At 26.8% G+C, this 24,744-nt stretch overlaps 5 protein-coding genes across 5 annotated transcripts in view; 3 read left to right on the forward strand and 2 right to left on the reverse strand.

The window, feature by feature from the left end:
• Positions 1 to 227, forward strand: part of LOC129611065 (uncharacterized) — a 122,544-nt gene extending 122,317 nt beyond the window's left edge. The window contains exon 23 of the mRNA XM_055523991.1: positions 42 to 227. Within this exon, the coding sequence (XP_055379966.1) occupies positions 42 to 167 (126 nt within the window). The 3' untranslated portion in view covers positions 168 to 227. The remainder of the gene's footprint in view (positions 1 to 41) is intronic.
• A 2,213-nt stretch (positions 228 to 2,440) lies between these two features.
• LOC129610962 (39S ribosomal protein L42, mitochondrial) lies at positions 2,441 to 2,966 on the forward strand. The gene has a single exon (XM_055523815.1). The coding sequence runs from the start codon at positions 2,511 to 2,513 to the stop codon at positions 2,895 to 2,897; it is 387 nt and encodes a 128-aa protein (XP_055379790.1). The 5' UTR covers positions 2,441 to 2,510; the 3' UTR covers positions 2,898 to 2,966.
• On the reverse strand, positions 2,882 to 4,761 carry LOC129610961 (cyclin-dependent kinase 10). Its single transcript, XM_055523814.1, has 8 exons — positions 4,624 to 4,761; positions 4,504 to 4,563; positions 4,370 to 4,425; positions 4,197 to 4,269; positions 3,958 to 4,132; positions 3,686 to 3,888; positions 3,178 to 3,624; positions 2,882 to 3,122 (listed from the first exon to the last, which is right to left on the reverse strand). Exons 1-8 carry the CDS (start codon positions 4,631 to 4,633, stop codon positions 2,959 to 2,961), a joined length of 1,188 nt encoding a protein of 395 aa, XP_055379789.1. The 5' UTR covers positions 4,634 to 4,761; the 3' UTR covers positions 2,882 to 2,958.
• Positions 4,762 to 10,404: 5,643 nt separating this feature from the next.
• Positions 10,405 to 12,046, forward strand: LOC129611213 (uncharacterized). The gene is made up of 4 exons (XM_055524216.1): positions 10,405 to 10,552; positions 10,656 to 10,830; positions 11,005 to 11,220; positions 11,285 to 12,046. Exons 1-4 carry the CDS (start codon positions 10,414 to 10,416, stop codon positions 11,862 to 11,864), a joined length of 1,110 nt encoding a protein of 369 aa, XP_055380191.1. The 5' UTR covers positions 10,405 to 10,413; the 3' UTR covers positions 11,865 to 12,046.
• A 338-nt stretch (positions 12,047 to 12,384) lies between these two features.
• Positions 12,385 to 16,822, reverse strand: LOC129610799 (BOS complex subunit NOMO1). Its single transcript, XM_055523522.1, has 9 exons — positions 16,607 to 16,822; positions 16,279 to 16,460; positions 15,846 to 16,225; positions 15,612 to 15,788; positions 15,124 to 15,548; positions 14,866 to 15,071; positions 14,627 to 14,805; positions 13,601 to 14,553; positions 12,385 to 13,534 (listed from the first exon to the last, which is right to left on the reverse strand). The coding sequence occupies exons 1-9, from the start codon at positions 16,753 to 16,755 to the stop codon at positions 12,643 to 12,645; spliced, it is 3,543 nt and encodes a 1,180-aa protein (XP_055379497.1). The 5' UTR covers positions 16,756 to 16,822; the 3' UTR covers positions 12,385 to 12,642.
• Between the last annotated feature and the right edge of the window lie 7,922 nt (positions 16,823 to 24,744).

A 24,744-nucleotide genomic window follows, 5' to 3' on the forward strand; every position in this document is an offset into this window, starting at 1 on the left:
ATTAGTTAATTAATTTTTTTTAATATTTCTATTTTTTATAGGAACTTTATTCATGGGATAGAGGTAATCAGTTAACATATCCAATACGTTTAAGAGATTTTCCCGTTAAGGATCCCTATGATGAATCTCTATTCATGACAAGAAATATGGATTTTACAAAAAAGTAAATTACATTAAAGTTAAGAACCATAAAATTTTAATTGAAATTTTATAATATAAAAAAAAAAGTTTCAAATACAAAAAAAAAAAAGAAGGAGAATGAATAAAAAACAGAAAGAAACTACACAAAAATTAAAAAATTAAAATAAGAACATCAAGTCTACATACGTACATACATACATATTCAGCTATAAAAGTATATAGAGAGATTTTGTTTTCATATTTAAAAAAAAAATTCTCGTTTTTATTATAGTATATTGTTAATATAGAAAAATTCATAAGAAAATCAAAATGAATGAAAAAATAAAAAAATAAAATAACAAATTAATTTTTTTTATTATATTCATTTTTTATATTATATTTAATAATATGTATATGTATATATATATATTGCATGTTTTTATCTTATTTTGTTTTCTACATATATCAATTATTCTTTATTTATATAAGATTAAAATGTAAAATGATTTTATAAGGAAGGAAATAGGATTTTAAATGCCTACAACCATATTGTACTTGTACCTATAAATGATAATAAAAAAAAAACAAAAAAAGCAAAAAAATAACCAAAACTCTACATTTAATAAAAAATAAATAAGATATATAACATATGTTTGTATGTATATGTATGTATTGCATTTATAGTTAAAAAATAAAATAAAATTGTAATTAAAAATAAAAACTATACACTTACATAATATTTAAGTTTTTATTTTTTTTTTAATTCTTTGTTTTTATTATTTTTTTTTGTGGTACTACTATACTTACTCTATACAATATGTACATATGTTTATGTATATATATATATAAATAATTTTATGTGTATTATATAAGTATATGAAATTTTTTCTTTTATACTATTTCTGCTCATTTTTACCTTAAAATGTACTTACAATTGTATAATTATTATTAAGAATATAATAAAATAAAAATGTAAACTAAACTAAAAAAAAAATAAAGAGTAATTGCTTCAATTATTATATACATAAATGTGTACCTTATTATAAATATTGTATGTGTGTGTGTATTTTTATTGTATATATGGTAGGTTCTTATATTTTAAATATTTAAAATATTTGCCCATATTATAGAAATATGAGTTTTATTTAATGATTTTTCTACCACAGATTCTACTCGTATGTCTATATAAAGGTATTATAAATGAAAAAGAATAATATTATAAATTGTTTTAATATCTTTTATAAAATAGGGAAAATTTCATTTTTATTTCCATATATAAAGTTCAATAATTGCGTAAATATTTTCGTCTATTTGAGTTTATAGATTCATGGATATCAACAATGATCCTTATATTAGACAATATTATGTAACGTAATGGTTTGGGAGATATTCATTATGGGCAATAAAATGAATTTCTTATATAAATTATACGTATATTAAAGTGAAATGAGAGAATATTTAAAGTTTTTGATTTCGTTGAGACATTGTATATAATTACATAATTTAAAATACGATAAAAAGTCTCTGTGGTTCCCAATACAAAAAAAAAGCATCTATTATATTGTATTAATCTTACGTTACGTTAATTTGCGTTACGTTATTTGTTTTAAATTTTTTTACGTTATTTAGCTTTGTGTTACGCTGTGTTATGTCGCGTTAAAATAAATTACGTGTTTAAACAAATGTGTATAGTAACATAATTTACAATAAATAGTTTCTCAATTGAAAAATATTTGAAGAATGATGAAGCTTTCTAGAATTAAAATATAATATAGATACATATGAAAAAACAAAACTAAAATTATAAAAAAAAAAAAAACAGATGAAAGTCTAAAATTGTTTCACAAAAGACATTTTTACTAGAATATTTGGTACATACTGCGTTTTCATCTTATTCTAATTTATTAACTTTGCCTTGCCACTGATATATTGTATCACGTTTGCAATTGACATTATACATATCGTCGCCTGAGGTCGCCTTTTTTAACTTAAGACTTTTTCCAATGCTTTTGAGGAATGCTCCGTTCTGATATAGGAAAAAAATTGTCTTCGATGTTTCTTATAGGCGAATAAATTTTCATATTGCATACCCACTCCATCAAAGTATTCTAATGCAAAATTAAAAAAATAATATTAAAAACACAAAATTAAAGTACTTTTTAAATAAAATTAAAGTAAAATAAAATAAAATTAAAGTACTTTTTGGCATTTTAAAGTATAATTGTAGCAATTATTCAAAATGGGCAGCCCTAATGACCCGCTTTTAATGTCATATTTTTTCTTATTTTATTTATTTTTTTTTTTTTGACAGCAATGTCATTCTCATATATTTACTTACATATTTTTATATTCAGAAGGAAGAATTATTTTTAATATTTTTATATATTAAAATGTTTTCCTCTGCAAAATTAACTTTATTAAGAAAATTTTCAACCAATGCAATTAATTTATCAATTAAGTACAATGCCGTTGGTGGATTAAGGCTTGTAGAGCAAATGGCAGCCATAAAAAGCAGAAAAATGTTTGTAGCATGGCATCCAGATCAAGATTTTCCGTATGAGTTCACAAAACCAATTCCACCGGAAGAGGTTATAGATTCCGGTTCATTGATTAAAGAAGATACATTAAATACCGCAATGAGTGCATTTAAAAACAAACAACCAAAAGTAGCTAGACAGGAGTTAATGAATTTAACATACACAACAAAACATAGATGGTATCCTAGAGCAAGAGATAAGAAAGCAAAGAAAACTCCAATGGATAGAAAGTATTTGTAAATTGAAGTTATCTTTATTTTGTAAATAAAATAGGTACACAAAATTAAAAAGTAAAATTATACTAATCAACTCTTCTCTTTTTTATTAAACTACCAAGTAAATCTGATAAATTATCAGAAACACCTGAGGGTACATTTTTTGAACTTGCACTTTGATTTTGTTGAGGACTATCCTGTTTCATGTTTCGATGTTGTGGAAACGACGGCATCAATTTTGGGTCACAAGCTATAACAAAAAACAAATTTTTTTCAATTGCATTTAATATATATCGTAGTCTTACGCAAAGGAGCTTCTTTAAAGTAAGAACTCTGTAAGCACTCATCTGCGGTAGCCCTTTTTTTCGGATCATACATAAACAAAAAATTCAAAAGCCTTAAACCTGCCGCCGACAACCAAGGAAATTTAGTTTTTAAATTGTTATAGGGTTGATTTTTTAAAGTGAAACTTTTCAAAGCCGGTAGTGAAGGATATTCTGGCCAAATAGCTTCTGATGGGGTTCCTAACAGGTCAATTATCATTTCCAATTGTTCAACTTCAGTGTTTCCTGGTAACAGTGGCTTGTGACTCAAAAGTTCCCCAAATATACAACCTAAAGCCCACATATCGATGGCAGTAGTCTGATGAAGACTACCTAAAAGTAGTTCCGGTGATCGATACCAAAGGGTTACAACCTGCGGTGTCATAGGCTTTGTTGGTATTCCGAAAAATCTTGCAAGTCCAAAATCAGCTAAAATTTTAATTGCAAGCATTATTAGCAAAATTAGTTATTTTGAAGTTAGTTAACTAACCAATTTTAACAGATCCTTTGTCAGTCAATAAAAGATTTGAAACTTTCAAATCACGATGAATAATAAATCTGGAGTGTAAATATTTAAGCCCTTTTAGTACTTGAATTACGATACATTTGACCTCAGATTCTGAAAATGGATTTGGCATGTTATCTAGCAATGATGCCAAATCCTGTTCACAATATTCCATTGATAAAAATATACTAAAAAATTATTTTTTGAATACAATATAATTCTAATTTTGAATACAATAAATTCTAATTTTTTGTTACCTTTCAAGACTTTTTCCAACTACAACTTCTCTTAATTTTACTACATTAATATGATCGCAACTCATTAATATTTGTATTTCTCTCAAACTGCTGATCGGAATACCATCTTTTTCTTGATTCATTCTTACCTTTTTTAAAGCCACAAATTCATTAGTCTTGGTATCACGAGCGTAATCTAAAAATAAAATATGTACCTACGTTTAAAACAAATTTCAAACTTAAAGCCAAATCAATCTTACATACTACTCCATAAGTGCCTTCACCGATTCTTTTAATTTTCTCAAACTCAGTTACAATTCTGCATCTTCCAAGCTAATAAAAAGAGTAAAAATTATTTACATGTTAGCATTTGAGCCATGAAAAATATATTTTATATAGAAATATATAAGTATGATGTTTTATATTTATATACCCCATCACTTTCTTTGATTTCAATTGGTTCACCAGTGAGCAAATTTGTCAAATAACCTAAAATTATTAACACATTTAATATAAAGCATTTGAATATTATTGTATATTATATCTGTTAAAAACAAATAATAATACCTTTCCTTGTAACTGGACAATGGGGGTCGGAATTTGCTTTGGGTAAATTATTCTCCTTGTCTAAAAAAGTATGGGCAATATATTATTCATATAACTAATAAATTTTATAAAGTTTATTACCCTTGCTCATTTTTGAAACTTAATGCTATTTGAATATGTATATAATTTATAATAAATGTTATATTTATTTCAAAATCTTTTATTTACTTTTTCTAATTTATAATTTGCTTTACTTTATGTTGTATATACTATATAGAACCGGCCGTCAAAATTTAAATGTCATAAATCCGTCACAAAATACAAAAATGACACATCAAATTATGCAGGTTTACATGCTGCGAACTTCATAATTTTTTTTTAACAGAAAAATACTTCACAAATTTATATGAAACACAATGAAAGAGGAATTTAGAAATTCTTTTTTGTGCTTTATCTTAAACCAGATGTTCATAAAATTTCCTTTGAATTAGAAAAAAATAATTTTGTACTTTGCACAATAAATACATATAAAACGTTAAATTGGAAAGATAATTGAAGAGGTAAGTGGACAAAGGGGTTAACTAACATTTTGACGAAAATCGATCTTTTCGGATAGAGCATCATTAAATTTCGTATATTTTCAACTGTGGTTACTTTTATAGCTAGAAACTTAATAGAAAATGAGATTGACAGTGTCGTCGGCATCTATTATTTTATTTATTCGCGTCGCTACAAGACAAGTAACAAAAAAATTAACAGTTTTACAATTTGTTAATGAAAAAAGTGTCAGAATCCAAATGTAAGTTAATCCCTTTGTCAACTTACCTCTTCAATTAACAATTATTCCAAATCTGTAAGATTAATCCTTTTCAATAGTCTCAAAGAAGCGAGTTTACAACGTTAAAATTAATATTTGGTTACAAAACTTAATTTAATTCGAAAATTTTTGTTGCACATTGATTCTCCTTTGATTTTTTTGTTTTTCATTTTCACTTCTGCTTTGTTAATCGTTCTTCCGTTATCAAACTAAATTTGTGGTTTTGTAGTTACAAAATTTTTGTCTTCCTTTTAATTTTACTGTTTTTTGACGTTAAACAAAAAATCTATTAGAGCAAAGAAAGTTTTTCAGGTTTTGTCATTTATTTCGCAATTTTCAAGTGTATTTAATTCCAAATACACGTACACACAATACAAACCACAGCTAATGGCTTGCAGCAATTACTTATAATTGGTATTTCATTAGTTTGTATTAAAGGGCTAAAAAAATAGGTGCAGTTTTGTATTTGAAAATTTTGGTATAGCAATATGCATATGAACTGTCGCTCTTTTAATTGCGTAGTTGTAGTGTAAGTTCAAATATGTTGAAGTATTTAACGGTATAACGAAAATTAAAACGTAATTGCATTTTTCACAATCATAAATTTGTTTTTGTGCCTTTCTTTTTTATGTGTATGTTATGAAAAAAAAAAATAGCAAAAATAATAATAGAAATTAGAAAAGTATTAATTTTGATCTGCTCCACGTGCGGGGAGTAATGAAAAGTAATTTTGTCCACAATTCAAGAAGTCTTTCAGTTTGTTCCATTTTCATGAAATGATAAATTTTTAATTGTATTTGCAACACGAAATTTTTGTTTTTAAATTTAAATAATACTCGTAGAAAACTATAACCCATGCGATATTTTTATTTTTACAGAGTATTTTCTTTTATTTGCGTTCCATATTTAATCTTACTATTCTCCGTAATAGTCTCTTATAATTTTATTAGAATCTAATTTGAAAATCTTATGTGAAAACAAATTAAATATAAATGAAAATTTCATTAAATTAATAAAATTAATTAATTTTTTTACTTCATTAAATAAATTTTAGGATTTATTCCTGGATTTGAATTTACATAAAAATACACCTACTGAGGACAGAATAATGCAATAAAAAAACTAATATTTATAGGACAGTTATTAATTTTTATAAATTTTCAATAGTTCTCTACCCAGTTTTTCTGTATAAGTAAGTATATATATATTTAAGTAGACCTGTCTGTAGAACGTAAAAAAACAATACTATAATAAATAAGTGTAAATAACAAGACTAATAAAAAAAGGGTAATCATTTACTGGCCTAAGCATGTACATTTTAAATTACGAAGAAGAGGAATGAAAATTTTTTTATAACGGGAGAAGATTTGTGTAACAAGAAATGATATTTCTAAGTCTGTGAGGGAAGTGGCTGAGAGAAATCAACGCCAAGAAATAATGCTCTGAGATACAGACTCAAGCATATGTTTTTGATTAGCGTCGAATTCTGAGTCGATTTAGCTTTGTCTGTCCGTCTGTTCATCCGCCCGTCCATACATCCGTCTCGACGATAACTCAAAAATTAATTGAACTAAGTTCACCAAATTTACACAAATGATTTACCATAGGAAATACCAGAACCCTATTAGAGTATGATCGGGGACTAAGTTCAAAATTTATTTGAGTATATCTCAGAAACTATAAAAGCTGTAGTGTTGAAATTTCACACAAGCGAATATATTAGTAGCTGCCACACAACTTGAATCGTAGTATGGCCATATCCTAGAAAATATTGAAAACACAGAACTGAAATTTTGCATAAATTAATATGGTAATACAACAACTTAAAGTCACAGTTTGTCTCAGTCTGACACAGTCAACTCTATTTTTTCTCGTTTTGTTACAGAAATAATGTAATTATTATAGAAATAATGGAATGCCAAAGAGCATATAAGTCCTTTTATAACTAAACGAATTTAAATTAAGACAAATAATTTTCACTTACTTACAATTGCTGTAATGCTGTATAATAAAGACAACCTTGATACAAATGGTCTTAGTATTTCATCAATTGTTGGTTTAGATCACAAATGTGCTTTACTGTTTTCCTACATACATATACGTATATGAAATTATCTTTCTTTTTAAACAAAAAAGAAAATTATTCTCAAATCAGTAATATTAACAATAAAATGTACAATAAAATGTATGTATTATTGTATTTTAAAGAAAATGTCTGAGATTTGTTTTGATTCAACAGGAGAATGAGTAATTGCTTATTCAATCGTTTCTAAATCACTTTTGATTTCAAATAAAAAATATTTCACCTAACACAAGCCCAAATACATATATTGATTGTATTAATCAATTATGTAATAACACAGTCAGTCACACAAGAATAGTTTAATTAAATCCTATATATACCTAGACCCGAGATATCATGCGTAAATTGATGAAAATTTAAAGTGAAATTTTTGTCGTAAAGTTGTTATAATTTTTTTTTATTCATTTTATAAGTTTTCTTTTTCCTCGAAAAATTTATTTGATGGTGTTTTTAATAATAATAGCAGCTATAGTAGAGTAAAATTTTTTGGTATTTTGAAATTGAAAAATTAACTTTTAATCAATTAAATAAACAAAAACTCTTAAATTTTAATTATCGTGTCGTTATTTTCTTTATTAACTTTTGATTTGAAAGTTGTATATAAAGAAAAACATTTAGAAAATATAAATCATTTAATAGTGGATAATTTAACAGTGAACCATATAAAAGAATTTAAATTAAAAAATTCAAAATTTTACTTAATAAAAAAATTAGTTTGAGTGTGTGCTTGATTAAAATATAAAAAGAAATACAAATAAAGCCAAAGGATATAAAAAAATTTCTGTTACGAAATGGCGAAATTTAATTTTTCAATTACGTGTTTAATTAGTCTATGCATTTTAATTATTTCGGTTACAGGAAACACGAACATAACAAAAATTTCTACAGCAAAAAGTTCTACAGAAAATGGAAGTGATGAAATAAGTGATATGGTTGTTGAGGTTGGAAGACGTCTAAAAACTCGTTTAGGTGGATTATTTCATCCTTTCATGGGTATTTTTTATTTTTAATTTATATGTAATTTTAAGATAAGTAAAAATTTATTGTGTTTTATAAAAATTTTCAATAGTACACATTCTGATCTTATTAATCTAAATATTGAGAAAAAAATCTAACTTCTAAAACTTCTTTTTTAATTTAATATTGCTATTGAGATGAGCTTGATTTTAACCTAATTCATCAGGTAATAAAACTAATTTTGTTAATTTTTGACATGGACCCATTTTAATTAATATGATCTTTACAAATAATATATCCAATTCTTAATAACTGAAACTTTAACTTTCAAAAACTAAAATATTTCATATCTACAAATAAAATAACAGAAATGTAACTAATAAGAAATAACTCAAATTGACTAAAAACCTTATATCGACTATATGCAAATGGAATACATGTACATGTAATATTGGAAATGTAATCGGTCAAATAAACAAAGCTCGACGGAGTTGCCAATATCGAAAAAATTCGATGACGAAACTTGAAATTCATATATTCTCGTAAAATAAACTCGATCGGCAAACTGTTGAAATTGGAAATTCATTTGTGTTCCCCAACAACAGGAAAAGTACTTAAAAAATTCTAGTTAGCGATTACAGTTAATTCGACGATCCACGCTTGTTTATGTTAATAATGGAAATTTTGTTAATAATTGAAGAAAAAAACTTTCTATTATGGGGCACGGAGCATATAAGAGTAAATAGATTGATGGACGAATAATTGGCCTGAAACTAAAATTTCTTGTTAGGGCAACCTGACTTCTAAGACACGACAATCTATAATACAAAAATTTGCCTAACCGAGGTCTAGTCCTTATATGATAAGCAAATTACCTTATCATATAAGAATTAGAGCAACAACACAGGATGCAGCGTTTACAATAGAGACTTTTTTGAACAGCTCTATAACAGTTCTATTTTTTGCTTTTATAATGTAATTACTGTATTGTAAATTTTTCCTCGATACTTTATTTAATTTTACAAATTTACTTTAGAAAAATCAATTTTTTTTAACTGAACGAATAAGAAAATAAAAAAAAAAACTCTTTTATTTACAGTCCATTGACAATGAATATTTAAATAAAAATATAAAAGTGTAACAAATTTCCAAAAAAAAAGGCACACAATGCGTTGATCACCAAAAAAAAATCGATTTAATTTTAATTAACACTTTTTTTTGTAAGTTAAGTGAATATTTTTAATCTTATAAATACCATTGAATAAGAATTGTACACTGTTAGTAATGTATTCCTCATCGAATTAGAAGGCAGACAACAGAATTAGACATTTCTTTTTATAAATTTTTACGTTATTAAAATTGGAAGAAAGTGAAAGTGTTCAAATTTAACTGATAAAAATTTTTATATAGAATTAAAAAATTTAGAATTTTGTTTTTAAAAAAGAATTTCGTACAATATTTTAATTTTAATTAAGAATCATGAGAAAATATATTTTAAGTGTATTAATTATAATTTTTTACATGAGTTGCATTAATGCGCAAGACGAATTTGAAGAAATTAAACAATTGCAACGAAAAGCAAAAAAACCTTTTGGGAATTGGTTGGGTCCGTTTGGTACGTTTATCTTCATTGATGAAACATGATTTTGGAAAATTTTGAATATTTTAATTCCAGAAAAGTTTATAAATACTATTTAACAGAAAAAGTTAACAATATTTGAAATTTTCTATGGTTTTTTGAAAATTTTCAAAAATTAGTTATGGGAATTTTAATATCATCGTTAGCAATCACATCAAATTTTGAAAAGTATCTACATACATTAAAAATTTTGTAATAACATAAAGTTATAAATAAATATGTTACACATGTAATACTTTTCTTATACTTTTTATTTAGTAATTATCACATATGCCAAAAGTGTTAGAAAATTTCATTTTTACTTTTTTTATAATTTACAATTTCCTATCAAGTATTTCAATGGTATATAAATAATGCACTAAATGAAAATTGCAATAGTTTTATTTAGAAATTGTTTTAAGTAAGATTACTAGCAACTGATTTTAATTGGATATAATGAAAATTATATTTCAAATACTTTTAATATTTTGTTGTGTTATTTGTTTTATTGAAGCGAACAATGATAGCACAAGTATTGCTAGAAAAAAAAAGTTATATTATTATAAATATAAGCATCTTATCCCTTACATAATTTGTAAGTTAGATTATTAAAAATCAGTAAATTAATAATTAGCATCAAACTTTATACATGAACTTATAAAAACAAAATTCTAAATTTATATTCGATTTAATTTTAGGGTATGGATTTGGCTTCCATGCACTCGCAATATTATATTGGTTAAAAGTTAAAGCGGTGATAATTGCATTTATTGTTGGAACAGCTATAGTTTGGGGTGCCAGATATATTTTTGCTAATAAATCTTGTCCAAAAGAAATAATTCATGAAGGACCGGTGATTCCATTTAGTCATGGGTAAGTTAAATAAATTAATAAATCAAAGTAGCATAAGCATGTATGTATGTACATAATTTGTTGAACTATTTTTGCTGTACGAATTAAATTTATTTGTTTAGAACCAAAAAGTTTAGAACGTTATTTACCAAAATATGTTTATTTGTATATTTTTTTTTTTTGTAAAAATATCAGGCCGTTATGGTCCAGTCATGATCATATTCCATACTCACCTAGCTTTTCACCAAGTTATTCTTTTGATCATCATCATGATCATGGAATAGAAAGTTTTCCCTCGTCATCATTTCTAGATACTTCTCCATCATCGATATCAGGTACGGAACATTTTGCTTCCGATAAAAAATGGAAACGGCAGTCACGTGAATCGCGTCAGCTAGAATCTGAAGAGCAGTAAGATAAATATTTATTTACAATTAATAATTTTTTTAATAAAATTTAAAATTATTTTAATCAGAATATCGACAATATTTTTCACATTTTTGGGAGTTGATTCAGATGCATGTCGCAGACGTTTCGTATGTGAATGGGAATTTAAATCTAAAAGAACACCTATAACAAATCTTGTATTTAGAGTATTTGGTAGAGGAATCTTTACAAAATACTTAAAAAATTCAAATGAAATTCGAACATTCGATGATTGTGGAAGAGTACATAATGAATGTAGATTTATTGAACAGCATATACCTGAAAAAGAATACGAAGATTCTAATGAAGAAAATATTAACACTCTTGATCTTCATAATACCGATAGGAATGACGAGGTGTCAAATTCAGAAGATGAAAATGAAAATAAAAATAATGAAATCGAAAGTAGTACACTAGAATCAGATGGTAGTAATGAAAAACGTGATGAAAACGATAAACAAAACAAAGATATTTCCAAAAACAGTATAGATCATGTAAAGAAAAACCAACCGGAAGTTAAATTGTATTCAATTTCAAATAAAGGTGTGAAAAACAAAAATATTATCGCAGAAACGTTATTCAATAGATCTAGATCAAAACTACGAGTAATACCTGCTAGACATGAATAAATATAATGTGCTAATTAAATTTTATTCACGCCTTTTGTGTGATTAAATACCTGGCTGCTTGCTCCTAGATTTTATTTATTTATTTATTTATTTATTTTATTTATATTGCTGATGTTGCAATTTGAGTGATAAAAAAGCATATTTTGTTTTTATCATGTTGCACTTTCTTAATAGAAAGTGATAATGCGTTTCTAGTTTGGGAGAATGTAAATTTACAAATACTTTCACCATTTAAAACTAAGTCATCGGAAATTTTTAAAAATTAAAATTTCAAAAAAGAATTGTGTTTATTTATAGAAGAAAAGCACTTATTTATAGTTTAGTTTATACTTTTTTAAGTTATATTTATATTTATTTAAGTAGAAAATAAGTTATTTATTTTATTTTTTATTAAAACAATAAAATGATTATTTCCAAAGAAAATAATTACTGGATCTAAGATTATGGATTTACATTAATTCTTTTTTTTATTACTGAAATTTCCACTGATGTGAAAAATTTTAGAATGGTTAAATAAAGAATTATTTCACATACACGTAATTACTCTTAATGAAATATAATAAACAATACCCCAAAATATTTTAAATAAATATATAATATTTATTATTTCTTGAATATTTAAAATGTCTTATTTTTTGTAATTTACTTTTACAAACACAATTGCATGACTACTTTAGTAATTGAAAAATCTCAACAAAATATTTACTTTCAACTTATTTTTAAACAATAATTAAATTAACTTCAACCACAAAAAATTTACTAAATGCAAAATCTAAACTTAAATTTTTTTAACTTTTTTCTTTTTAATCGAATTAATACCTTCAGCAATTTGTTCAATTTCTTTATAATTTATTGTATTATCAGTACTTTTGGTTTCCTTCTTTTTATTATTTGATTTTTGCAATAAGTCTTGTACTAAATTATTTATTCGTACCCATACAAAATTTAAAAGATCCATAGCTAAGTCTTGTTTGAAAAATGCAATTGCTACAAGGCCAACTAAAAGCAAAGCTGAAATTGAATTTTGATTTAAATCACCTTCTGTAGTACGTATTTCAGGTTCAAAATTTAATTCTACGTAAATAGAACTTTTGTTTGCAATAAATTGTTCTGAAGGTAAGGTAAATTTATAAATTCTTTCTGATAAAGTAGTTTTTAACTCAACAAAGTAAGTTTTTCCATCCAAAGGAATTCTTGGAAAAAATACCATAATACCTGGATTGAATCGCGCTTTTACGTTTATAGGACTTTCTACTTTTTGTGAATAAATTGGATTATCGGCATTTCCCTTTCGATATAATTGAATACGTAAAGACTTATATAGATCATTAGAAGAAGCCATTATTCGGGCAGTTACATCAACAAAGTTAATTGGACTAATCGCAATTAAATTAATATCATGAGAATCAAAAGATCCAATTTTCACTGTCCGACTCTCGGGTATAGACCTTTCGACAATCTTGTTAGCTTCTCCAATTTTTGGTCGAATTGTATATGTACAACCAGGTTGAAGACCCCGAATTCTGTATTGCCCACTTTGTTCTGTTGAGGACTCTTCTTGATGGTGCATACATTTTTCATCAGATATAGCCTCTAAATGCACATTAGGGAACGGCTCTCCGTTTAATGATGTTACAATTCCAAATACTGAATAAGCAACACGTTTACCACTGAAAAAAAGAAAGCATTTATTAAAAAATTAAACTTTTATATTATTTATAATTCAGCTCACATACATCAATTCAACTCTAACAGTTTCACCATCCTTAATATCAATCATTTTTGAATTAGGTTCGAACTTATATTCTTTCATCATAGGTCTTAAAAAATATTGAGATGGAGACAAAGAGTGAAATTTAATTGTACCGTCGTCACTTGTCACCATATTCTTTCGATAGCTTTCAGCTCCAGATAATGATAAAAGAACACCATTCAACTTATTTCCACTGTCATCTTTAACACTTACTATAACATCACATAGCTTATGCGCTTTAAATACATTTAGTTGTTTATTATATTCCTTAAAAACATATGATTCTTTTTCTGCTCTCAATTCATATTCCAATGTTTCATCAATTGGGTTAAACTTAAATGTTCCTTTAGCAGATGAAATAGTTTCTTGCGGATATATTTCAGGATTTTGCGGGAAATTTAAAGTAATTTTGGCATCCGATATCGGTGGATCAATTTTTCCCTCAATAATTAAACCTTTTACAGCAATAAAATTAAATGCCACATCTATACAGTCATTGCCACCCACAATTTCCTTCATTTCGGGTTTAAACAGCATCAGATTACTTTGTGGTGTAATAATAATTTGTTCTTCTGGTTTCAAGAACATATCGTAGCGATAAGAATGGTAACCATCAACTTTGTGGGATTCTGAAATAGGTGTTACAATTTCTTTTCCAGTTGACGTTTCTATTTGAAGTTTTAATGAAACAATGTTTGACTCTGGTGATAACACTCTTATCCCTATTTTATGTGCTACAGCAGTTAATACAACTGGATTTTTGTCATTTGTTGTAAAACTGGTCGGAATATCGGAGAGATAGGTATGGCATCCTTCTAACGTGAAACTATATTCTCCAGATCTAGGAACGCAAAACGTGTTTACTCCAGACATAATCTTAATGGAGTCTGCAAAAGATTTTTCTTTTTCTGACAGAGGCTTCCATTTATATTTCAACTGCAAGAATATTTAATATACTTTGCAATTAAATTACTTCGATACGGTAAAAAAAATTCAATAAATTACTTACAGTAGCTTTATGACTAGATATAATCGAGATTTCATAGCCTTTGTGAATAAAATGGGGTGCAGTTTCCATAGCAGACGCTATATTAACTAAAACCTTATTACTTTCAAAACATAAATTCGTTTGAGGAATAGTAACCTCATACGGTCCAGGTAGAACTTTTAGAAATTCGTATTTCCCTTCTAGAAGTGTACAATTAAAATTTAATACTAATTAAGGTATAGAACACTGAAAATATGTACCTTTGCTAATGGCTTTTGCAATTTGACCTGTAGGCTTTCCTATGGGGTCCAACGCATGCAAAGTTACTTCAATATTCCTACAGGTGTCTGAACTATCTTTTAAACACTTTATTTCTCCAATCAATGTTGCTCTCAATTGCGAAAATACTATACCAGATAATAAAGGCGCATTGCTCACTTCAAATTTGTGTTCCACAGGGAAAAATCTGAAATCTTAAAGTCAGTATAAATCAAAGATATATTTTTAATACAACTTGCTTTATTCCATTTGCCTTATCTTCCTCAGAAGTTATAACTTCAACAGAATATTTTCCTGGAGCTAAATATGCACACCATTTATTATTTTCTGTAGCCGTTGTTGTGCGATAAGTCGAGTCTGATTTACTTATTTCAACTGCATAGGAATTATCGGATTTGACTTCCCCACAGACCTTGAAACTAGAAACTATAAAGTCACCTAAATTGGGGTTTTCAATTGATATTTTAGATATTTTTTCAGTAAATTCTAAGTTTTCAGCTTGGATCTCTAATTTGTAGTTTCCTTCTGGTATTTTGCTTAACACGAAATTTCCATTTGAATCAGTGTTAGCAATAGTTTCACCCTTCAATTTAATTGCAGCTGCAGGAACCCCTTTACCGTTAGCAGAATATAAAACTTTTCCGAAAACTCGGAATCCAGAAATCTACGATCAATATAAAAAAATTAATTTATAAAAAAATAATATCATTTTTATGCCTGTACTCACTTCAAAACTTTTTTTCAAAATCAAATCGTCTTTTTCAACTTTAAATTCTAAGTTTTCCGGAGCAAATGTTATTGTTAACTGTTTATCGGTCACAAATGGCACGACTTTATATGACCCCGGTTTAACATTTTTGAAAGCATATTCACCGTTTTTTTCTATCTCAACTCTATCAATTTGCTACATAAAAAAAGAAATATTAAGTTTTCTTTGCAAAATTTGTTGCAATTTACTCACTTTTCCGGTCTTTTGTTCAGTTAAAACCATTTTAATATTTTTGCTCGCTTGACCTATATTATCAAAACGGCCTTGAACATTGAATCCACTGACTATCAAAGAGTTTTCGGGTAGCTCTGTGTTTCCGCTTTTTACAACTACTGTATGTTCAGATTTTGAAAAGTACCACGAATTATGGGAAGCCTTAACGATATATTTTCCGGGGATTATGGGTGTAAATGAAAATACACCATTAAGGTCAGTTTTTGTTTTTCGAACATCACTTCCATCTTCCGATCGAAGTTCAACATTTACATCCCTTGCGCCTCCGATTGATTGTCCATAAATTGCTACTTTTCCTGTAATTCCAAAGCCTTTAAACACAAAATTAACGTCTTTTCCTAAAACAAAAACAATTAGAAGCTGTTGAATATAATAACGGTAGTTGTAATACCTTGGCTGCATATATCGTTTTTCCCATCAAAGTTTAGAACAACTCGCTCCGGTTCAAAGCTCCAGCCAGGTGGCGGGGAAATTTCTAACAAGTATTCTCCCTTGTCGTAAACTGGAAGAAAATAATACCCATTTGATGGAGAACAATCAGTCTTGTCTTTTAAGCTGCCTTGTTTTGTTAACCTAAAAATTAAATAAATTAAATAAATTAAATAAATTTTTTTACTGATTTACATATGTAAATTTAAATAGAAAATTTTGAGAGTTTTGTTATAGACACGTATTGCAAAATTTTGCGTTACATTTTTTTTTGCCATTCTTTTACTTACAATTTTATTTCAACTTTTGAAAAATCTATGTCGGCATGGCTTTTAATAAATCCTCCACAGCCCAGAATTTCATCACACACCACGAAATTTGAATAAGATATTAATTTAATTAAAAATATTAAATAGATTTTTGAATTTATTCTAATCATTTTACTTAAATTAAAAAAAAAAGAAAACCTATAAAAAAACTAGTGCCAATTTCTTTGACAGACTTCTTGTGACTTGTACGATAGATGATTTTTAAAGAAGTATAGCTACGTCTTTGACATTTCCAATATTGACATTTGAATGAAAAGAGTGGTAGTAGATATATTTAATGGCAGTAGTAAAACACTTAAAGTAGTAAGTACAGTGTACATACTCCATAATCCATATGCTTTTACAGAGACGTAATTATTTCACTTTTTCTAAATAATTTTCCTTTGTTTAAAAAATTCCCCTTTAACAATTTCATAAAAAAATTGTACATTTAATTTAAAGTAAACTTAAAGAATTACATTTTTATTTGAATACTTTTTAAATGACGTTTCCCATTGCAGGTAAACTATGTTTGGAATTATTTAAACATAAAAATTTTTGCGTCTTCAATTTGATATCATTATAAGTTGACTCTTTTACGAAAGGAAAATATTTTATTTCAAGTTAATGTTGCTAATTAATTAAGAAGCAGGTTAATACAAATTACGAATTATGACGCGCCATTCAAGTTGATGCAATTTTATAAACATTGTGAATGAAAATTTAAACAAAAAAGAAATGGTGAATTTTTCATTAAATAACCAAGATCAAAAAACTTTTTAAATTTTTAGGTAGAAAATTTATCATAATATATCGTAGTACATTTTAAATTCAAGTTGGCTTATTAATTTTAATATTTATAAAATCTAAAAGCAACATAGTTTTTTTTTTCCAATTGAAAATCTAAAATTGTGGATATAAAATGCAACTTTTAAAATTATTTTCTATTGATAGAAAATTTTAATATGCATAGGCGTTTAATAATAATTTTTGTTTTTACGTAAGTATTAATAAAATATAACAATTAGGTAGTGTGTATTTAATATGTAATAAAATTGAAAACAATAAATTAAAAAAAAAATTGTGCTTGGTAAAATTTAAAAGCTTATCTTATTTACAACCTTATATAGGATGAATATTAGCGTTATGGAGTAGGGATCTGTTTAATGAAAGTAAAGTCAAAAAGTCTATTAAATTTTTCAACATTAAAATTTTTGTAGATCAGAAATGGAAATGAATATTATCTAGGTATGTATGTACTTTTTTTATTACATTTCTCAATTTACTTGGAAGCTTACTTATTATAACGAGAACTCATCACATATTTGAAGACTTCCTAGCGCACAACCTAATTTTATAATAAATAAGAACTTGAAACAATAATTCTGGAAAATAAATTCGAATTTTGTTTCTTTTATACATAGAATAGGTTTATGAATATTCACACAAATTTTGATGATATTTGAAACACTTCCGCAGACCGAGTTTAAAATATTTAAAATCAAATGTGGTTATCAACCTAATTTAAGGAGAACATGTACATTTGCATATATGTACATATGTACATACTTTCATCCGCATGCTTATGATTTTGTAATCCTTTAGTTAAGTTCCAGAATCTTGATGCCCGTAATATATCACCATGGATGCGTTTTACCTTATAGCAATGCGGGTACACCTAGTTCAGGTACATATCATAAAATTCTCAATTTTTGATATCAAACTACTTATGGGCTAATTTTTGTAAGGGCTATAAAATCTCGTTTTGAATATAAATAATTTGTACTGCTTCTTAAATGCCAATTAAATTGAAATAATGTAAGATAAATTGGAATATACACATGTATGTAGGTATGTACTTGATATTAACGTGGATTTATGTAGATCTATATTATTCACCTATTTAAGATGTAAATAGTTATAACTATTATTAAAGTAAAATACATAATTTCATTCAAAAGAAGGTTATTGCACTACAAACTTATCTAAAGAAATTATAAGTCAGACCATAATATAATTGGCGCCCACATAAAAATTTTAAAAAATCGAAATTCTTTAGAAAGAATATACCTACATATAAGTAAAAACACAGATAAATAAAAATCAAGATTTTTGTTTTTCTCAGCTTCAACGCAACTGGCTAACAAACATTTGAAACAAATTCATTGATATTATTTATTTCATCTATGTACAAATATTTTATGCGGCTAAATAGAATGTATGTAGATATTTTTGAATATAAGTATATACATACGCGTATCTAATTCAGTTATACGCGTTTGTATTCATAAGAATAATGAAACTGTCCCAAAAAAGTAAAAATTTTTAAAGATAACAAGAGTCGAGACAAACATATACATAATTATGTATTTACGTTTATCACATAAGTTAAAGTACGGGTAGTTGTGTATGCATATAATGTACAAATTTAAAATGAACAACATATACTTATACATAATTATTATGAACCTTTTTATCAAAATAACCGTGTAGGTAGGACATGGATTCAGAAATGGATGCACATACATACCTATTAAACTGAGAAAACTAAAAAATTCTTTTAGGTGTAAAAGTAACTACGGATTCTTGAAATTCCAAATGAAATACATTTTGAAATTGAAAGTAAATTATTTAAATTTACAAGTACATGGGTATGTACAAAAGTATTTTTTTAAGCACGTGTTGATTTTTTGTGAGGATAATTATGTAGAGTAAAAAGCTATTGAACTTTGTTAATATAATGCTATGGTTGGTTTAGTTAGATGCTATGTTTGTTTGAAAGCAAAAATCATGTTATATCTTTTTAAATTAAAAATTATACGTATTTTTCATTAAAAACATATAAGCATATATAAGTTCAACACATTATAATATGTAAGTTAGATTATCATTGATAAGATACTGAGGGCTTGATCGACTTACTCTAAGAAAGTAATTTTTAAGAACTTTGCTACTTGGGTACAAAATTATTGAATAATTTTGTACTTTTAATTATTTTTTCACAAACTTGAGCTTATTAGTTTAATTCTGTCTCCTGTTGCTCCGGTTTTTTTCCAAAATTTCTACATCCAAACCTGAAATTTTTATATACATAAAAGTTTGGTTGAAATCAATCGGTTACTAGTGTCTAAAATTATTCAAATACCTATGTATGTAATACAGTTTATTTTTAAATGGTAAATTGTAGGAGTCTGAAATTTTAGCAGTTTCTACAGATAATAAATAGATTACTTTGTATTAATAAATTTTAAGATAAAAGTGTCAACATTTTTGTTATCAGTGTCAAATTGAAATTCGATTTAGCCTTCTGTCCGTCTCTCTCAGCGACAATTTTAAAACAGTTTTAAATAAAAATGGAATCAAATATTCATAAATCGCTTAAAGCAGTTAGGCACAAACCCTATTAATGTTAACCAGCGGTACGAGTAGTTTCTATATAATCTGAACAATTGGAACTGGACAATTCAAAAGTGTAGTAATAAGATCATCTTTCTAAGAAACTGTCAGAAGGTACTATTCTTAGTTTAATTCTAACTCTTGGGAAATGTTAGTTTCAGCACCATATTGTTGACCCGATTAAATCTTTTTGCTTGTTTTTACCTTTTTGTTTGTTGGGTTCTCATAGTAAAAGACTGTGTAACAATAATACAAGTAGGTAGTTGTTTGGTTTACCTTAATATATTCATTACCTTTATCTGTCTTGTTTCTCTCTCTTTAGAATTTTTATCTTTTTTAATTAGCTAGAAAACCCTAAATAAATATAAATATCCTATATAAAAAACAAGGAGAATGAAATTAAACATTGTATGTGAGGATTTTCTAGTAAAAAACTAACAATGAAAACTTGACCATTTTCAAATTATTTTCTTTTGTATTTAGTATTAATAATTTTGCTTGTTTAAAACAATGTTTTAAACAAGCTTAAGTATGAAAATGGATATGTAGGTATATTTAATTATCATTACAGACAGTTATGTGTTACAAGTAGTTTCAAAAATTAATAAAATTGAGCCCTCATTCTGTATATCACATAATTTAATTACCCGGTGAGAAGAAAGTTGCTTTTTTTCTAAAGATATACAAAATTCAAACACAATTAAGCTATTCTGTTTTATTCTGACCAGTTGAAAAAGGGAGCTTTGATACCGCTCATTTTGGATTGTGTAATTTTAACAAGAGCATTCTGATTTGCCAGTGTGTGAAAAAATGAGATGCAAAATGAGACTATAAATTATGAACAAAACTTAAAATGTTGCCAAGCTAATTGATGTACTTTCTAATGTTATACATCAAATACAAAAATTAAAAAAATTTCAAAATCTAATAAAAAATTCGAACTTTTTCACATAAAATTTTAAGTAAAAAATCATAACGTGATATTCAATCAAATTAATTAGAAGTGCATAACTGCTTATTGGTGAAGGGCATTGGGTACCTTAAAATTGTTTCATTATTATCGCTACCATCAAAAGATAAAATCACGTTTATTTATTTTAGAGATGGGGCAAAAATTTAGTTTTCGGTAACGTATTTTCCGGTGTTGGTATCTTTGAAACAAAAATTAGCCCTTTTAATCTATTGAAGCATAAAAATGTCAAAATGTCGCACCTAAAATGATTACTTCGAATTGAAGTATGATTGAGCTGGATTTTAAATAATTATCGTAACTCAATTTCTAAGAAAATTTCAATTCGTTTTAATTATTTTTATAAAATTTAAAAAAAATAAAATTAAGGTCTACATTCTCGAAATTAAATATTTGACTTCTATACTTTCTGCTTGTAATTAACAAACTTTCTGGAAAAGTGAAATTCGAGAAAATGAAATGAATTGCTTTTCTATTTCATGAAATGAATTGTAAATGTCTCCTAGGTTCTAGAATCCCTATATTATATTTTCCATTATTTAGATCTATACTCGTATACATATGTATATATTTATATTTAATATAGATTTGTAATTACATATATAAATGTATGAGTCTTTTCTAACTGCGTTGTAATATATGTATATTTATATACAATAAATGCTTAAATGAAAATGTATTTATGTATTACAAAATGTTCATAACCTAAACCTTAAGGCATTCATGTACATCCATACATTCAACTTCAAACAATACATACTATGTATACATATACCAATAAACACAAGTTTCCTCAAAGGAAGAAAGTGTTAATTTACATTTTTATTTAGTAATCTGAAATTTATACATATGTACATATTGAAGCTGATTTTTATATTTATATTGTTATTTATTTGCTTGTTTATTTATGTATGTTACGTTTACATGTATGTATGTATGGCTATAATTTTACATACACACATTTGCTCCAATCAGGTATTTATATTCAAATTCAAACTACAAATAATATAATGATGATCATATCCTAATGAGGTGTAAAATTTGTCATATATGTATGTAGGTTTATGTATCAAGGTATATATAAATATGTATATATATATATATTTGTACTAATATTTGTAGTTTGTAACAACTATATTTTAAAACTTATTACCGACCGCATTGTGTATACAATAGGTAGATTATGTGATGGCAACAAATTTTGCATGGTAGGTTACTGTAAATAAACTATTTTTAGCAACCAGAAAGAACAATTTTCGTTCTGTGTGTTTACGCGTGTATCTCAAGTTCGGCTGAACCGATTTTTATGAAATTTTATATGTAAGTTTTCAAGATCAACTTTTGGGATATATCAGGCCTCGGGAACAGGAAATTCGGGTAGCACAAAGCGAAACTCTTTTAAGAGCCGAATTTAACTTTTTCTAGGTATGTTAACTATAAGCTTACTAATGTTCTAAAAATTGGAAAGAAGTATTTAACAGATTCTGTAAGACTTTCGCTTAACTAGACAATACACATTGCGGTCGGTTATGTGCTGAGCATATCAGATTTTTTTTATTTTGATATAGTTTACCTTTTCGGTTTAACTTTTTATTTAATATTAAACTGGGGTCTTTCAAAAGATATTTATTAGATTTAATTTTAAGGTAGATTTTTTTTTAGTTTTTATTTCTATTACACAATATTATTGCTTGTTATTTATTATTAGTTTTGATAATTTTTTCTTAATTTATCATTCTATTTGTATTTTTTGTAATATCTTAGAATCTGCGGATGTGCATATGTACTTATACATATATGTACGTGAATATATGTGTATAAAAGTATAATTTTTTTTTGGTTGAATAAAATCATTGATAAATAATCTTTATTTTTTATTAAGAATATTTTTATAATATTTTTTGAAGATTCAATAACTTAAGTAGGTATTAAATTACAATATAAAATATTGAATAAAACATAATGTGTGGTAAATAATTTCAGTAAAGCAGATATATATAATACAGATAACATTTATTCTTAATCAAAAATACTATGTGCTAATACGTATTGGTTATAAAAATAAACCCAAGTATAAATGCGAATATTAAACATTCAAATTGATAATAAATTATCCTCGACTTAAAAGGAAACCATCTTTAAAATTGGTTTTATTTTACGAAATAGATGTGCCGCCTTTTCCACTACTGGCGTGAGAAGGAGTTCCTCCTCTGCGTCAGTCGAGAGAAGCTCTGGTTCCGCAAACACTTGAGCAGTACCTGTGTTTGTATTAATGTTGTCCTTAGTATTGTTGTTGTTGTTGTAATTGTCACTGTTGTTATTGTTGTTCTTGTTGTTGTTGTTATTGTTTATGTTCTCCATTTTGTTCCCACGATTAGCGCGGGAAAGTATAGTCACCCATGGCAGGGCCCGGCATACCATGGGAAGGTTTGTTTAAACTAGAGGGCGCCTGGTATCCAGAGTCCGCATACTAACGACTAAGCTCCCCCTTAGCCACGCAGTCATCGGCATATGCTGTTCCACCCTGACTTGGGACGCCTGTCGTCAGCTGACGTATAGATATAGGGCTGAAACTCACAAAGCCAGAGGCTCGCCGCGATACATGACCACGACACGAACGTAACTTTGATCGTTTCAATCACCCATTTATCCTCCGCCATTATCGGGGCCCACCACTAGGGGGTGACAGTGCGGTTTGGGGCCCCTTACATTTACTTACATAATGTATGTATATAAATTTTCCCAAAATTTTATTAAGTAGTGTACGTTATTATGTTTATTATTTATACTGAAAAGCAGATTTCAATGTCTCAAACAGCAAGTTTTTGTAGATTGTCAATTTTTATTATTTTTAATAGATATACATGTACTTTGACGCTGTACTAAAAATAACTTTTTTTAATAAGAACATTTTTTTAATTAAATTGCATTATTTTAAAATCAGCCTCATGCTTATTATATTTAATTAAGTTGAACTGATTCATTTTTTAATTTTTGTCTCGTGAAGGAACTTACTATAAATGCAAGTCTGTTAACTTTGGTATGGAGTTTGTAACTACTTGAAGGAGTCATCTGAGGTATGGACATATATATATGTATATTCTTGCTTAGCGTAAAATTCTGCGTCGATTTAGACATGTCCGTCCGTCCGTCCGATCACACGATAACTCAAAAACGAATAATGCAATCGACACCAAACTTTCACAAGTTTTTTTTGTGCCAAGGACGAACCCTATTGTAATTAGACTAATTCGGACAACGGGTTCGGGTAGCTGCCATACAACTCAAAGAGTTTATTTTAAATATTTCAAAAACTGTTAAGGTATAAATATAAAATTTTGCATACATGTGTCCAATTATATTCTACACATGCTCTAAAAATTTTAATGGGATAGCTGAACCGGTTCGGGTAGCTGCCATACAACTCCAAAAGCAAATTTTTTATATTCGGAAAAATAATAAAGTCAGATTCATGAAACTTGATAGTTATGTGTCGAGTTATAGGTCAGATATATTTCTGAAGTTTTGGTGAAATTGCTTGACATGTTCGAGTAGCTCCCATACAACTTCAAAAGCTTGTTCTAAATATTTGGAAAAATAATAAAGTCAGATTCATGAAACTTGGCAGTCATGTGTCCAATTATAGGTCAAATATATTTGTGAAGTTTTAGTGGAATTACTTTACAGGTTCAGGTACTTGCCATACAACACCGAAAGCTAATTTTAAATATTTGGAAAAATTATAAAGTCACAT

The sequence above is a fragment of the Condylostylus longicornis genome, unplaced genomic scaffold, assembly GCF_029603195.1.
Source record: "Condylostylus longicornis isolate FDR11 unplaced genomic scaffold, ASM2960319v2 ptg000048l, whole genome shotgun sequence".
NCBI lineage: Eukaryota > Metazoa > Arthropoda > Insecta > Diptera > Dolichopodidae > Condylostylus > Condylostylus longicornis.